The 15,588-nt window shown below is 45.6% G+C and overlaps 1 protein-coding gene across 1 annotated transcript in view; it reads left to right on the top strand.

Annotated features, from left to right (window-relative positions):
• ABCA12 (ATP binding cassette subfamily A member 12) overlaps window positions 1–15,588 on the top strand; it is a 139,099-nt gene that overhangs the window by 4,873 nt on the left and 118,638 nt on the right. Inside the window, exon 3 of the mRNA XM_024099735.3 lies at window positions 12,022–12,169. Within this exon, the coding sequence (XP_023955503.3) occupies window positions 12,022–12,169 (148 nt within the window). The remainder of the gene's footprint in view (window positions 1–12,021; window positions 12,170–15,588) is intronic.

Genomic DNA, 15,588 nt, shown 5'->3' with positions numbered 1-15,588 from the left:
TTTTTGGGGTAGGGAGTATCTTTTTATTGCAGGCCCGTACAGCACCTAGCACAGACTGATGCCTCTAGCTGCAACAACAGTACAGATAATAATAATAATATGCTCTTCGCAGATAATTCAGGAACAGAAAAAGAGCTGAAATGGGTCAGGTACATTATTTGCTATGCCTAGTAAAATATTCACTCTCGGAGTAGAAAAATTAACTAGTCTGCATAGTAACTATGGAAAAAACCTCACTCCGCACCACACAGGCAACCCAGATGGTCTTACAGGTCATGGGAATGTGTACAAGATAGAATCTATCCCTAAGGGCTCAACCCACTCAGTCTGCCGAGGAACATAAATTAAACTCCTAGCCCTGACTGGCACTTGCCCTACCCCACCACACCTTCCTATCCCGCTCCTCCGCCTTTTTATTCTACTCCTTTGCTTTCCTTTCTGTTGCTGCCTCACATCTTTCTATTCTCGGTCTATGCTCTCCTTAGGAGCCTGATCCCCATCCTCTATTCATTGCATGATGTCTTGAAAACAACAACCAGATTCAGACAACTGTTTGATATTCTTGCTTAGCTGCCCAGTTACAATGCACCCATCACTGAATTGCCAAGTACAAGTACATTGCTCTCCAGTTAGACCATAATCTCCGCTCTTCCAATGACATGGACTTTTTGAGGAATCGTGCTCGATACAGTTTACAAAGAAGATGTCACTGGGTTGATTGACAGCCTGCTTTGCATAGGAAAGGCCTATGCACAGAGCAGAGCTATGCACTGTGTGCTCTTAATGTGATACGAATGTACCTCATTCTTGCTCTGAAAGGGTCCGTCATCTGAGGGTCCTCCATGAAGAATGCTCTCCTCCCTGCCCATGAAGTCTTTGCCCCACTTTCCATCATCCAGCATGTCCCTGTTTTTGACACTAGTAATCTTGGGGGTAGGGTGTAGTGCAGAGAGAAAGATGATCCTTGTGCTGGAAGCCAGTCTTGAGTCTAACCTCGGCCCCGACACATTTGTATTGTAACGTACAAAGTGGGAGGGATGTTCTGCCGTGAGCAAGGACCAGGGTGGATGCTGAAAGCCCGCTGAGTGTGGAACTCCCATTGGCCTCAGAGGGGAGTTCTGCTTGCCGGATTGGGCTCTAAGTTAGTAACTCAAAAGGGAGATCCTGAGGTACGAGATAATCATTATTGAGATTAATACTGGGAAATGCCACGCCGCAGTTTAAAAGTAGAGGTTACACAATTTGTCTGTGGCATGTGAGCCAGGATTTACATAGGGTCCTACCTGTGTAGCAGAAGCAGACAGATACATATAGTACATTTTTTTTAATAATAGAAATTTTAAAAGCCCTGAACAGTTTCACTTTGGGGCTAGGGAGAGAGAAAGAAAGAACTCCAGGTGACAGATGCGAGTCACAAAGGCACATCTGGAAAGTGCTCAGGTACTACAGAGAGGATGATCACAGCTGAACATGAATAGAATGGATTCTGCACAGTGCTGAGCGTCCTCAACTCCCATTGACTTCCTGGGTGGTACAGGGGAAACCTGCATGTCCAATTCAGCATCAGTCATGGGGTGAAATCCTGGCCCTACTGAAGTCAATGGAAGTTTTGCTGCTGATTTCAATGAGTGAGGATTTCACTCATGAGCCCTAAATTAGCTTGTAAAATCAGCTTCCAGACACCAAGGGCAATGTTAAGCTCATTAAAGGCAATAGGACTAAACGTGTTTAAAATTAAGACACTTGCTATCAGAAGCTGCAGTGCTTCATGTTCTCTTCCGTATTGGAAAGCTTTGATGAAAGGTGTCATTTTTGATCATTTTGAAGTTTTTCTTTTAACAAATGATACTTTAAAAAAACTTGTTGTGACACAGGAGGGAGGAACCTTTGCCCCAGGGCAAAGCAGATCACAAGCACCTTGAAGGACAGCATGCAGACAAGTCCCTAGCGGCTACCTAAGCAGCCCAGGCGGCTATAAGTTGCACCAAGGGATGAGTCTGCCTCAGGATCAGCTGGCTAGATTGGTTCTTTAAGGCCACTTCGCTCCCTGCCCTGGTTCCTTGCCAAGGCACAGTTCAGCCGAACCTGAGAATTGGAATCTGTATAGTTTAGAAAACTTGTTTTGAGTTTTCAGACTGTTATACTTTGTTCTCCCTCTAAAGAATGTGGCAACCCCCATCACAAATGGTTAGGGAGCTAGTTCAGGGCTCATTGATGTTGCAGGTTTCCTTCTCTTCTTGCTGATACAAACCTGTCGTGCAGGGACAGCCAATAGAGCTGAGCCCTAGCCTCTCTGTGGGACAGACTGCCAGTTTGTATCGGTTGTGATGGTGATTGTTGCTATGTGGAGACCTGCCCATTTTAGGCACTGGATTGAGATCACCACAACAAATGGTTTGTATGAGGCTACCAGCAGACTGTATGCTCAGGCAGAAGACCACGTGGGAGCCAGCTGGCCACAAAGGGCACTGATATCATGGCTGTGAAAATGAAGGAGAAAAGCCTTGGTTAGAGTGGGATTACCAAAAGCAGTTGGCACCGACCTCATTCTGCTCCCATTGAAGTCAATTGTAAAACTCTTATCAGTAGATGATGCCTGCTCATTTCTCCTGGGCCAAGTTCAGTCTTGACTTTTGGAGAGATGCCAACAACTCTTGTCAGTATGTCACAATCAGGGGTGGCTACAGGCACCAGCGCACCAAGCGCATGCCTGGGGTGGCAAGCCGCGGGGGGCAGCCTGCCAGTCGCTGTGAGGGTGGCAGGCAGATGGCTTTTGGCGGCATGTCTGCAGGAGGTCCGCCGGTCCCGCGGCTTCGGCGGCAATTCGGCGGTGGGGACGCCGATGGCGCGGCACTGGCGGACCCCCCGCAGGCATGCCGCCAAAAGCCGCCTGCTTGCCGTGCTTGGGGCGGCAAAAAACATAGAGCCGCCTCTGATCACAATAAACCATACTGCTGGCAGCAGAGATGAGCTGCTAACTATTTTTGATGAGATCCTTTTCCCTGTATTCATGTGTAATATCTTACTACCAGATTCATAAAGCTAGGGATGGACCAGCCAGTTATTGGGTCAGTCAGCAGATAATTCTGAAGTTGTTTGATTTTTTAATATGTATATTTGGTGTCAGAGCTATGTTTTGAAGAGATGCCAATGGCTCTTATGTCAGTAGTCCTTAAAGGCCACATAGTTGTTGCTAGGGCAGAACTGGTCAATATTTTAACAAGACTCTTTACCCCATGTTGATAGTGTGGGGTAATGCCTCATCACTCGATGTAAATAAAGAAGGGATAAGCAAATGAGTTTTGGTAAAATAGGAACAACCTTAGTCTTCTATCCAGAGCGAGATTCAGATATTTTTCTAAGGATTGAAAGAGTTCATTTAACTTCCTTCCCATTTTTGTGCACTTCAATATTTTTTCATTCAGCCTGCTAGAGGCCTGCTCCAAGGCCCTGGATATGAAACCCCCAAACTTTAGGGAATTCTGGATCTGGACCTTATTAAGTGTCTGGCCCTCATGCTTATAATTGAGCAAATCGAAACCTCATATTCATACAGGTGCTTTTAGCTGAATAGTTGCCTTTAATTTGGGAAGGTTCAGATCTTGACTCATCTGGATCAGTTGATGCTACCTGGTTGATACCAGAAATGGGTGTATAGGTTCAGATAAAATAAGGATTTTGATCACATTCAACTACCATTGAAAACCTCACACCAAAACTTTTTATGAATATTCTACTTTTCTTTCACTATATTTCACGTCCCCCACTGCTCTGAATTTCTGGGTTTCACCTGGATGTGGAAGTGCCAAAATAAAATGAGATAGGCTATTCTTGTACAACGTCCAGCCCAGCTGGAAGTAGAAGAGTCTTGTTTCTGTAGATCCAACATGTCAGGATTCCCTGGATAAGGTTGGGAGAAGCATCCACATTGATGGGCAAATAGTTGAACAAAACTTCCAAATTTTTCTTTAGCTTTGCCAATTGCAGTCTAAGGGCTGGTCTACACTGGGGGGGGAAATCTATCTAAGATACGCAACTTCAGCTACGCGAATAACGTAGCAGAAGTCGAAGTATCTTAGATTGAATTACCTGGGGTCCACACAGCGCGGGATCGACGGCCGCAGCTCCCCCGTCGACTGCGCTACCGCCACTCGCTCTGGTGGAGTTCCGGAGTCGACGGTGAGCGCATTCGGGGATTGATATATCGCATCTTAATGAGACGCGATATATCGATCCCGGATAAATCAATTGCTACCCGCCGATACAGCGGGTAGTGAAGACGTACCCTAATAAACAATCGCATGCCAGGCCTGGAGGTTAATAGTTGCGTTCTGTACAGAGTTTTATCAAATTATTCTTCACAATAAAGTTTTAGTCACCAATTAAAGAGATAAACGTGGACTTGTGGAAAGATTGGGAAGTTCTGAGCAGCTTTCAGGTAACACAATGAAATCTTCTAAGGAAGATGGCAGAAGTTCCACTGGAACTATATATCCTTTAAAAAGCAAGCAGACAGTAACTACAGCCCTGGTAGCGGGAAGCAAGAAGTTGAACAAGGAGCAATAATTCAGTAGCATAAGAAGAAGCACATAATGCAGCAGTCTGAATTAAAAGCTACACGTTCTCATATAGACCATGAGAAGGCAAATAAGTAAAAATGGACTGTCTGGAACACCGGTATTAGGTTAGCAGTTTCTATCCTCTCATCAATCCATAGCCCGCTTTTATCACCTCATGACATGTGCTGGGGCAAATTCTGAATAAGACCTGAATATAATTGGTAATTTTAAAAGAGAGTGAGACGAGAATTATTAATGAGTTACCACATTTCCTGGTTATAAATTAAATAGAACAGATGATTTAGGTTGCAAGCCAAGAGAACAACTATATACCTAGCAGTAGCCATAGCCTGTGTCAAATGAATATTTCTTGGGGGAGGAACATGAGGTAGACTCTGTGCTTGTGAAAACATGGTGGAGTGCGTACAACCAGCGTCCTGATCCAAACACGGACGGTGCATATGAAACACTGAGAGAGCTTAGAGAGGCTACAACAGCAAAAATGGGTGACAGGAATGTAACCACCAAGTTATGAACTGACTGAATGTCAGATTGGGGTGTGGCTTCTGGGAACAGTGCAGTGAACCTCTGAAGCTGGGAACAACGAATTCTGGAACTTCACCAAGCAGCATTGGGCTGGAGGCAGGGAGTTGATGTTTTTCACAACGGGTGTAACAGTTGCCACTGGAGTCATGTGTCATGAGACAGGGGTGTTGATCTTTATCTTCCTGACCATGGTCATATGACTAGGCCAGGAAATAAAGTCACTGTTCCTTGCCAACATAAGGGAGGGACATGATGGGGATGGGAGTAGAGAGTGAGAGGCGGAACTGTGTAGGGGGGAAGGGAGAAGATCGCATGCACATCAGATTTAAACATTTTGTGTGGAAAAGTCCAACAAGGTCAATTTTCATGTAAATATTTTTACCATACATTTTGTAAAATTTTAGTAAATATAAATGACAATAGACATCTAATGAGTTCCAAATGACAAAACAGCATCCAGATTAAACACAGTGCTTTTTAATGAACAAATTTATCCACAAATACGTTCAATGCACTATTTGACAGGTTGAGTGTTCTATGGAGTCCATGTGTCTCATGTATGGAGCATGGGAGGACTTGATAAGGTTTATAATATGATGGCATGGTATGGCAAATTTGAGAGGAAGAGAAGTTTCTTACCCCAAGAAAGTGTTAGTTCTGTGAGGAAGGGAGGGAGGGAGGATGGACGAAAAGATCATAAAAGTTGCCTGAACCAAATAAAGAATGAACAGGGAGGGAGGAAAAATATTCTTAAATGTCAAGGAACAAATATTTTTAAGGCCCGAGAAGTAACCATTCAGACCCCATCCATCTTGTAGGACAGAATATTAACTTTGGCAGGTGCTGCAAGGCAGAAGATGAATACAGAGAACGCGAAGAGGAAAAGTAAACCACTAAGAGCCAGAAATACAGGATGTAGACACATAAAAAGAAATTAATTAAGGACAGCAGTAGTAGGAAGCCAATGAGTGAGTCAGCAGAGCAGATTCAGTCCTGGTATAAATCAGTGTAACTTCCAAATGGGAGTTGCATATTCTTATGCCAAGACTGCATTTTAACCAGGGTTGGAGAGTGGCCAATCAAAGAGAATAAGGAAAAGGTAGAGAAGTGTATTGGTCGATAGATTACATGCCAGATCCTCAGCTGGTGTAAATCAGCTTCTCTCTGTGAGTTTACAACCAACTGAGCATCTGGCTCTATGTTTGTCATTAGCATTGACCATTATCTCATGCTCCTGTGCTGGTTTTTCCTGTACCTAAATTAATAAGTAAAAGAGACAAACCTCTGGAAGTTTAAAGTAGAAAATGCAAGATATGTACGTTTGATTTCCTTTGCCTGGTGTTGGTAACGATGGCCCTGATCCTACAAACACTTAAGTGCATGCTTACCTTCCCTCGCATGAGCAGTCTCATTGACTTCAATGAACATTCTCGCATGAAAATAGTTAAGCATGTCATGTTTGCCTGGCTGTATTCCTCTGGGCCCCAATCCTGCAAGAGGACCCCTGTGCTCATGGGAAGCGCCGATGAAATCAGCAGACCAAATCCTCTTCTGGTGCAAATCCGTGTAGCTTTAGTGGCTTCAGGTGAGTAGAACGGGTTGAAAAATTTTCAATGGAACAGTTTTCCATCAGAAAATGCAGTTTTGTCAAAACCGAAACATTTCATGTGAACATATTGATTTTGACAGAATTTGAGGTGGAAAAGTGTCAAAATGAACCATTTTGACTTTACTGTTTTAATAATGTCAAAACATTTCATTTTGATACAGTAGAAAAGTTTCTTTTTAGACTTGGTTGTTTCAAGATATTTTGATTAAACTTTTATATCCTATTCAAATATTAATGCTAATGTTTTAGATATAATCAATAATAATTTATAATGTTTCAGCATAATCAAAGCAAAGTGCTTTTATTCTATCAAAATGAAACATTTTGATGGTTTCAAATCAATTTTTTCTTTTGGAATTTCCATTCTGCAGGACATTTCAAATGTTTTGACTTTTTGTTCCAATTTGGAACTAAAACAACTGTCAAAATGTTGGGATTTCCTGGGGAACAGGCATTCCGGTGCCCAAGCAGCGCTATAATCAAGCTATGCTGATTAGTCTCTCCATGGGTGCGGACACTGACCAGCTGGATCCAGGTGTAGGTCTGCAGCTCATTATGGTGTGAGTTTTGTTTGGTTGGGATTTTGTACTTTTCTTTAAGAGTTAGTAAAGAATTAAGAAACCTAAAGTGTTTTTAGAGAGGGAACATGATTTTGACCGAGAGGGGTGTGAATGCAGTGTGTTTCATTGCTAGCAAAGGCAGAGTTCCATTGGATGTCTTATTAAAAAGATAAAACTCTGGGTTCTGAATCATATTGCCATGGTGGGTGAAACCACTTTGATAAAAAGATGCTGCTGTGAACTGTCGTTATTGCAGCTGCAGGGGAAAGACTAGGGCAGGCATTTCCTTGGATGTGTTGCCACATACTTTTAGTGACAGAAAGACATACTGTGCACAGGGGAGAATTATATGACTTACAGGGCTTTGAGTATTTCTGGGACCGCCCCCCCAAGGTCTGCTGAGCTATTGCATAGCAGTAGAAATAATGCAAAATTCAGTGTTGAAGATGATAATGAATGTTACATTTAAAGGTTGCAAAGCAGTTCCAATTTCTCTGCCATGGATGGGCCAGTGCAGCTGAGCTGATGTGTGTGGGGGAGTTAGCTGCACTCAGTAAAGGGCTGCCGCTGCTGTAAATTGTTTCCTCCACAAAGCAAGGGATTCTCTGAGTTACAACTCCTGCCCTGGGTGCCCCTTGGGGCTGGGGCTTACCAAAGGCCATATAGCCAGCCAGAGGCAGAGTTGAGGTGAAAGCTCAGAACTTCCTGGTTTCTGCTCTGTGATGGATGTGGTGATGCTTTGTAATCACCGAAGAATACTGATATGGAGCCTGGTTACTAAGGGCATGCCTGCACTATACATTTAAGTCGACCTATGTTAGGTTGATTTACAGCCACCGCAGTAATTACTGCGGTGATTCATGTCCACACTGCCCTTCTTCTGTCGGTGATTCGTGTCCTCACCAGAACCGCTTCCACTGACTTAAGAGGGGCAGAGTGGGGGGCCGAGAGCCCGGGCTCTCAGCTCTGCGTGCAGCTCCCTGCCAGTAGCCCAACTTCCTGCTCCCCACCGAGAACCTGGCTGCCCAACCTCGGCTCCCTGCACCCCACATATCATCTGTTGGTTGTTTTAAGATCTGTTTTCTCTGAAATAAAAATAACAGGAGTACTTGTGCCATCTTAGAGACTAACAAATTTATTTGAGCATAAGCTTTCGTGGACTAAAATCCACTTCATCAGATGCATGCAGTAGAAAATACAGTAGGAAGATATATATACACAGAGAACATGAAACAATGGGTGTTGCCATACCCACTGTAATGGTTTGTACAGTACATGGCAGTACATGTACGTTGGCCAAACCAGACAGTCTCTACGCAAGAGAATAAATGGACACAAATCAGACGTCAAGAATTATAACATTCAGAAACCAGCCGGAGAACACTTCAACCTCCCTGGTCACTCAATTACAGACCTCAAAGTCGCAATACTCCAACAAAAAAACTTCAAAAACAGACGCCAACGAGAAACTGCAGAATTGGAATTAATTTGCAAACTGGACACCATTAAATTGGGGGGGAGGGATAGCTCAGTGGTTTGAGCATTAGCCTGCTAAACCCAGGATTGTGAGTTTAATCCTTAAGGGGGCCATTTAGGGAACTGAGGTAAAAATCTGTCTGGGGCTTGGTCCTGCTTTGAGCAGGGGGTTGGACTAGATGACCTCTTGAGGTCCCTTCTAACCCTGATATTCTACAAAATTAGGCATAAATAAAGACTGGGAGTGGATGGGTCATTATACAAAGTAAAACCTATTTCCCCATGCTAATTTTTCCCCCCTACTGTTACTCACGCCTTCTTGTCAACTGTTGGAAATGGGCCATCCTGATTATCACTACAAACATTTTTTCCCTCCTGCTGATAATTGCTCACCTTAATTGATTACTCTCATTAGAGTTGGTATGGCAGACCCCATTTTTTCATGTTCTCTGTGTATATATATCTTCCTACTGTATTTTCCACTGCATGCATCCGATGAAGTGGGTTTTAGCCCACGAAAGCTTATGCTCAAATGAATTTGTTAGTCTCTAAGATGCCACAAGTACTCCTTGTTCTTTTTGCTGATATAGAGTAACACGGCTACTACTCTGAACCTTTCTTGGAAATGCTTTTGTCCCAAATAAATAATACTTGCCTTTAAGAAGGCCGTCGGGTCGCTGGTTACCACGGTCATTGCCCCAGAGGGAAATGAACTGCGGGTACTGAACAGAAGTCAGATCTGCTGGGAATCACGGTTGATCACAAGGGTTGGTGGCCTGGTCTAAGAGTGGGAAAATGGCATGATTTCATCTTGAGAAAGGTGACAGCTAGAGGGGTGCTCTCAGAGAAACCAGGAATGGTCAGAGGTGAATTAGCCCAGTAACACGCTCCACTGGCATAAAGAGGCTGTAAAGATGGTAGGGAATGCCCCCAGTGCCAGGGACTCTCTGTTACCAACCCTTGCAGCCCCAGCATAGAAGACCTGCCAGAGGCGAGCTGGAGGAATGAGTGGGCATGGCAGCTGCACATCACATTCCAGCTGTTCTGGGCCACAGTACAGCCCTTAGTTACCCCTAGCCTTGTGGCTGCTGTACCTTACCGGGGGGGGGGGGGGGGGGGGAAGGTAGGGTGCTGCAAGTCCAGGAGGTGCAAAAACAGCTTCAAGGCACTTTTGCTGTGCTCTCCTCATTTCTACACCAAGGTACAGTGTAGTGGACTGTGCCTTTAAGGAACCAGACCAGCAATGGCACACATCAGGAAAAACAAGCGGCTGGATCCAGGGCAGGTGCAACAAGGATCTGTTTGTTGGCACCTCCAGCAATGGCATAAAGTGGGTGGAATACAGCCCACAGCTGGTGCCTTTGAGACATTGATATGAAGGCATCAGCCTCTCAGGGTGTTGATGTGCCAGTCACCATCATGGCTGAAACACTGTAGATTGACCCGGGAACCTGCAGAGCTAAATGCACGTGCCACTACCGCTTAAGCTAAAGGGCCCAGGCTCTATAGTTGGGGCAGCACAACAAGTATCCTCTCTGGATTGTCACAGCGGGGCCCTGTAAAACACACTCACCCAAGGGTTACCCGTTCAGATGAAAACCTGGGTTCTGGAATGCAAGGAAAACGTTCTCTTTAGATTCCCTAGAATTCAATGTATTTATCCCATTGACTCAGAGCCGTATGTTCCGAGTGTTCGGTATGTTGCTAACACTGATGTTACCACTGGGACCGTTCAGGCTGTCGTTTCAGCTTTGCAGGCATTGCTGACCGCTAATACACATAATAGATCTAATGCTAGGGCCCATAAAAGAGATGGAGAGAAAGCGGTGACCAGATCAGGGAAAGGCGTGACTGGTCGTCTGTTGTGGTTAAAGAGCAAGCTAATCAATTGCCATTACAGGCCGCACAGAGCTTTCAGGTGGGTGACTCATTTCTGTATCAGAAATAAGAGCAGCTTTCTTTGCCAGGTGTTTTTTGTTATTTGTGCATCTCTTCTTATATGCTGTGATTAAGTGAAAGAGCTTCAGGATTTACTAGAGGTGCCGTCATTGAAAATAAGGGCCTTTAATGAGCTGTGTTGGCTGGCAAAGGGCAGGGCAAACTGTATTTAAAATGCTGGCCTCTCTAATCATGTAGACCCTATTGAAATCAACCAGAGTTAGGTACCTAAACACGGTTGAGGATCTGGATCTTTGGATATGCCTACACTGCAATAAAACACCCGCAGCTGGCCTGGGTCAGCTGACTTGGGCGTGTGGGGCTATAAAATGTCAATGTCGATGTTCAAGCTTGGGCTGGAGCCTGGCTCTGGGACCCTCCTGCCTCATGGAGTCCCAGAGCCCAGGACCCAGACCGACCCCAAATGTCTACATGGCAGATTTACAGCCCTGCAGCACGAGCCCTGTGAGCCTGTCAGCTGACATGGGCCAGCCACAGGTGTTTTATTGCAATACCCTTGGTCTCAATTCTGGCCCTGGCTATGGGATTGCACAAGGGAGGAAGGGGACATAAAGGCACCCACTTACTCCCCTGGGCTGGCTACATGGATCATGGATCACTGAACACGGGATGTGGGGGAGCAGGGGGAATGCAGCCACTGTGAGGCTGATACTGCCTTTCCCATGCATGTTGAGGCCGGAGGACAGGCCCTGGTAGCTCCATCACCCTTTGTGCACAGATCAGCACAGATGAGCCCGCACACTAGGGGCAGCCATCTGGTTCCAGATCTGCTCCTGACCTGCCCCATCTATGAAACTTGTGGCAAAAGCCACAATGGAGCCATTACTTCAGTGGGGACTGGTTACAGAAGCCAGTGGTCCTGCAAAGAGGCTGTCCCAAGCAAACCCTGGAGATCCACCCTGTGATTATGGATGTTTCGCCGTTGTGCTGGAGCTAAGTCCTACCTTTCAAAAGCAAGAACTAGCCATCGCAATTCTAAGGCTTTTCTTATCTTTTACGTAGTCATCTTTTTTCCCTCTTCTCAAAATCTTGCATTGTGTGTGTATTGACAGTAAAAATAAGGAACACTGGTTCCCATTTGCACTAAGGCCCCTTGCCATGGTTCTGGCAGGCTAAAGGAGCTTTAACATAGGCAGAAATGTCCTTCACAAGTACCATACGTCCCCTTTGCCTTGCCAGAGTGCTGTGCAGGGGCCTTAGCATAAATCAGACTCAAGCCAAAGCTCCTGAACTTAGAAAATCATTATAGATTCAAATGAAGAAAACACCATGTCACAGGAATTAGATTTTTTTTTTACTTTATTTTTTCCAGGTTACCTAGCTCCTCGGAACCTCCCCAGTGCCGGTTTCTTCCCATTCCTACAAACTGTGCTCTGTGATTCAGATGCCAAGTGCAAGGACACACCGTACACACCAGAAGATCTGTTACCAAGACTTCCTGGCAAATCCCCTCTCAGGCGGTAAGGGAATATGAAACTGCTTTGTCGTTATAGGCTAGGGAGCCAGCCATTCAGTGACGTATGGGGGCCGTCATGATTGCAATCTCTGGGCATCACTCTCAGTGAGTGGTAGACCAGTTCTAGGCACTACAGTGCTTTAGAAACGTGTGTAATAATGGGCAAATTGTCCACTGGGCACTTTAAAAATGTTTGTATTAAAATAATTATAGAAGGAGCTTGTACCACCATTATAATTGCCTGATGCTTTCCACTATAAGAAAATCTTCCAACACTCAATGCACACACACACACACACACACACACACACACGGGCTGAAGTAAGGTTGCCAGAGAAATGCAGGGGTGGCGTAGATCCCCACTGCACGGGTTAATATTTTACTAGCAGGACCTCTGTGCACTCATCTTTTGTCAATATTCCCTAAAGCAGCGGTTCTCAACCGGGGGCCCCCTGGGAGGCTGTGGGCGGGTTTCAGGGGATCCACCAAGCATGGGTGGCATTAGACCCACTAAGGGCCAGGGCAGAAAGCCAAAGCCCCACCGTGCAGGAGTGCAGCCCAGGGCCCCAAGCCCCAACCCCCGGAGCTGAAACCGAAGCCTGAGCAACCTAGCTTTGTGGTGCCTCCTGTGGCATGGGGCCCTGCACAATTGCCCTGTTTGCTACCCCCTGCTGGTTCCGGCTTTTATATGCAGAAAAACAGTTGTTGTGGCACAGCTGAGCCGTGCAGTTTTTATAGCATGTTAGGGGGGCCTCGGAAAGAAAAAGGTTGAGAACCCCGGCCCTACTTTGAGCCCTAAAAGATGCTCTTGATAAATCAGCTCTCCTAGCGTGGAACAATGACCTCTCACCTGAGGTGGGTGGGCCGGATGCTCAGCTGGTGTAGATGATCTGTCATTCTATTGAAATCAGTGGAACTTTGCTGACTTACACACATGATCATCTGGCCCAGTACCGGGTTGACACCGGGAAACTTGTGTTAGAGTGACTGCTATAATTTCTATTGGACTAGTGTCTAGAGACCCCAACCAAGAGCAGAGAACCATTGTGCTCAGCATTATACAAACACAGTGTAAGGGTGTGTCTACACTGCAGGGTAAGCCTGGGTCTGTGGGACTCAAGTCAGCAGGCTTGGTGCTTCTAAGCCTGCGCTTGAGTGTTCACACTGATTAGCAACCCTGGGTTTAGAATTTCTGAATCCTGATTTCCCACCTGTGATCACACGTCCCCACTGCCCTACACAGACCAGAGCCAGACCAGACCATCCCAGGCTTCCTAGTGCACTCCCCAGCTGTAGCCCTTTATTTGTGGTGCACTGTGGGAAAACTTGACTGTCCATTCCGTGGCACTGTACCAGAAACTGTCTCAGCCTGTCAACACATCCAGCTGAGTCATCTTTTGGGTCTGCACGCTCCCGGCAATCGGAGCCAGTAACATGGATGAGGCACCATTTGAAGAACTTGACCTGCTTGCGCTTGCGCTCCTGTTTCAGGAAATGGGCAGAGCACTGCAGACGTACCCAAAGTGACAGCTCTTGCACCAAAGAGTTTGCTAGCTAGATAGTAGAGCTGGTTGGAAAAGCTCCGATGGAATGTTTCATGGAGACGGTTTCATTTTGTTGAAGTTGTGACGGAACCCAGGCAGGGCTCTGATGGAATCCTGCCTGCCAGGTTTCTAAAACCTGCCTGGTTTCCTCGCCTGCCCAGGTCTTTGGCAGCTGAGAACCTGGAAGCAGTAGGAACCTCAGCTCCTGAGCTCCTTGACTTCTCAATTCCTCTGGAGTTTTCCTGGCGGGCAGCTGTGGAGTGGGGTTCTCAGGGCTCCCAGCTCTCTGTGAGTTCATCAGGTCGCCTGATAGGAAGCCAAAAGCCAGGAAGTATTGGGAGCTGCAATTCCCAGGGGAGCTCTAGGCAGCCCACCAGGGGAACTGCCCCAGAATCGGAGCTCTATCCCCTTTCACCAAGAATTTCAAAATTTGGGGGTTTCATTCCAAATGGGAATTACACCAAATCTGAAAATATTGAAATCCTGCATGAAACAGAATTCCCTTTCTTCTCACAGCTCTACTAAATAGGCCAAGGGCCAAACTTGCCCAAGGTCACATAGCAGCTGAGTAGCAAAGCAATGAAGAGAGGCCTGGTCTCTCGATTCCCAGCCCACTGCTCTACCCAGTAGACCAGGCTGCCCCTGCTGTTTTGGCAGTCATTATTTTCTTTGTGCTTCTTAATGAAGGTGGTTAATTAGGGATCAAGAAATTATAACTCTCAGGCCCAAAGTTATTTCAAATGTTGCCATTCCTCCTGATTTGTCTTTTATTGTGCTGTGTAAAGAGGAACAGATAAGGTTTTATTTTCCCAGCAGAAAATTTGGACAAATGTGGAAAAACCCTGAAAACCGATTAAAAAAAATATAATTTGGCAACTGAAAAACAAAATATTTTGGCCAGTTTGTAGCCCCCCCTTCCCAGGTCATTTGGATTGTTAATCAGCTTTCCCGTCACTGGTAATGTTTGTACATTGCTTTATACAATATAAAGCAAATCTATGTGTGTGTGCACATGCGTGTGTGTATACATGCCCACATGCTCACTGATTACATGCTTAATTTATGCGATTTTACAGGCTGCAAAAGCCTAGCTGAAAACTGTAGGGTCTGTGATATCAGCAAAAGGAGCAAAACAACACCTGGAGGTCTCTGATTTCAGTCCTGTCTCTGGGGTAGGATCAGCCAATGGGAATTTGTTTTGATTACGTAACACTTCTTTCTATCCTGGTGTTTCATTGTCTGGGTGTGTTGCCACTAGACATTTTTCTGGAGGATTTTAGGGGAGACACATTGAGAAAACTAAGAATTTGTCTCCTATTATGCAGCTTGGTTAAACTTGTCATTTTGCTAACTGACCTCTGAACTGTTCATTTCTATTGCTCCAAACGCAGTAAATAAGCCAGTTTCTCAGCTTCAGTTCCTGAGCAATGGAATGTTGTCTGGCTGCAGCTAACCAGTGGAGATTTCCCCCAGTGAAGTGAAACTGTTTCCCATGCCAACACCCTTCTCTCCTCACTCCCACCCCCCAGTTTAGGAGATGATTCATGGGATGGAGGTCCCGCTCTGGTACCCTATGGTGATTCTCAAGAGGAGTAGAGTCCCTTTGTGAGCACAGCCTGTTGTCTTAATTTAGAGTAGCCCCTAGGTTGCTCTAACTTGCAGTAAGCCTGGGCAACTGTAAAATCAGGGAAACATAATCAACTCCTTGGTGTCCCAGCCCGGTCTTGTGCCGAGCATGTCTTGGCAAAGGACAGAATCTGGCCTGATTATGTTTAGCCCTTCATTCAAATACAGGAAATTAAATAGAGATTGGACCAAATTAATGCCAGATGTAATTCAGATGTAGTCAGTGGGGCTACATAAGGGGTGAATTTGGCTT

The sequence above is a fragment of the Chrysemys picta genome, chromosome 11 (assembly GCF_011386835.1).
Source record: "Chrysemys picta bellii isolate R12L10 chromosome 11, ASM1138683v2, whole genome shotgun sequence".
Taxonomy (NCBI): domain Eukaryota; kingdom Metazoa; phylum Chordata; order Testudines; family Emydidae; genus Chrysemys; species Chrysemys picta.
Note: the sequence above shows the minus strand (reverse complement) of the source record. Positions and strands in the feature narration are given on the sequence as shown.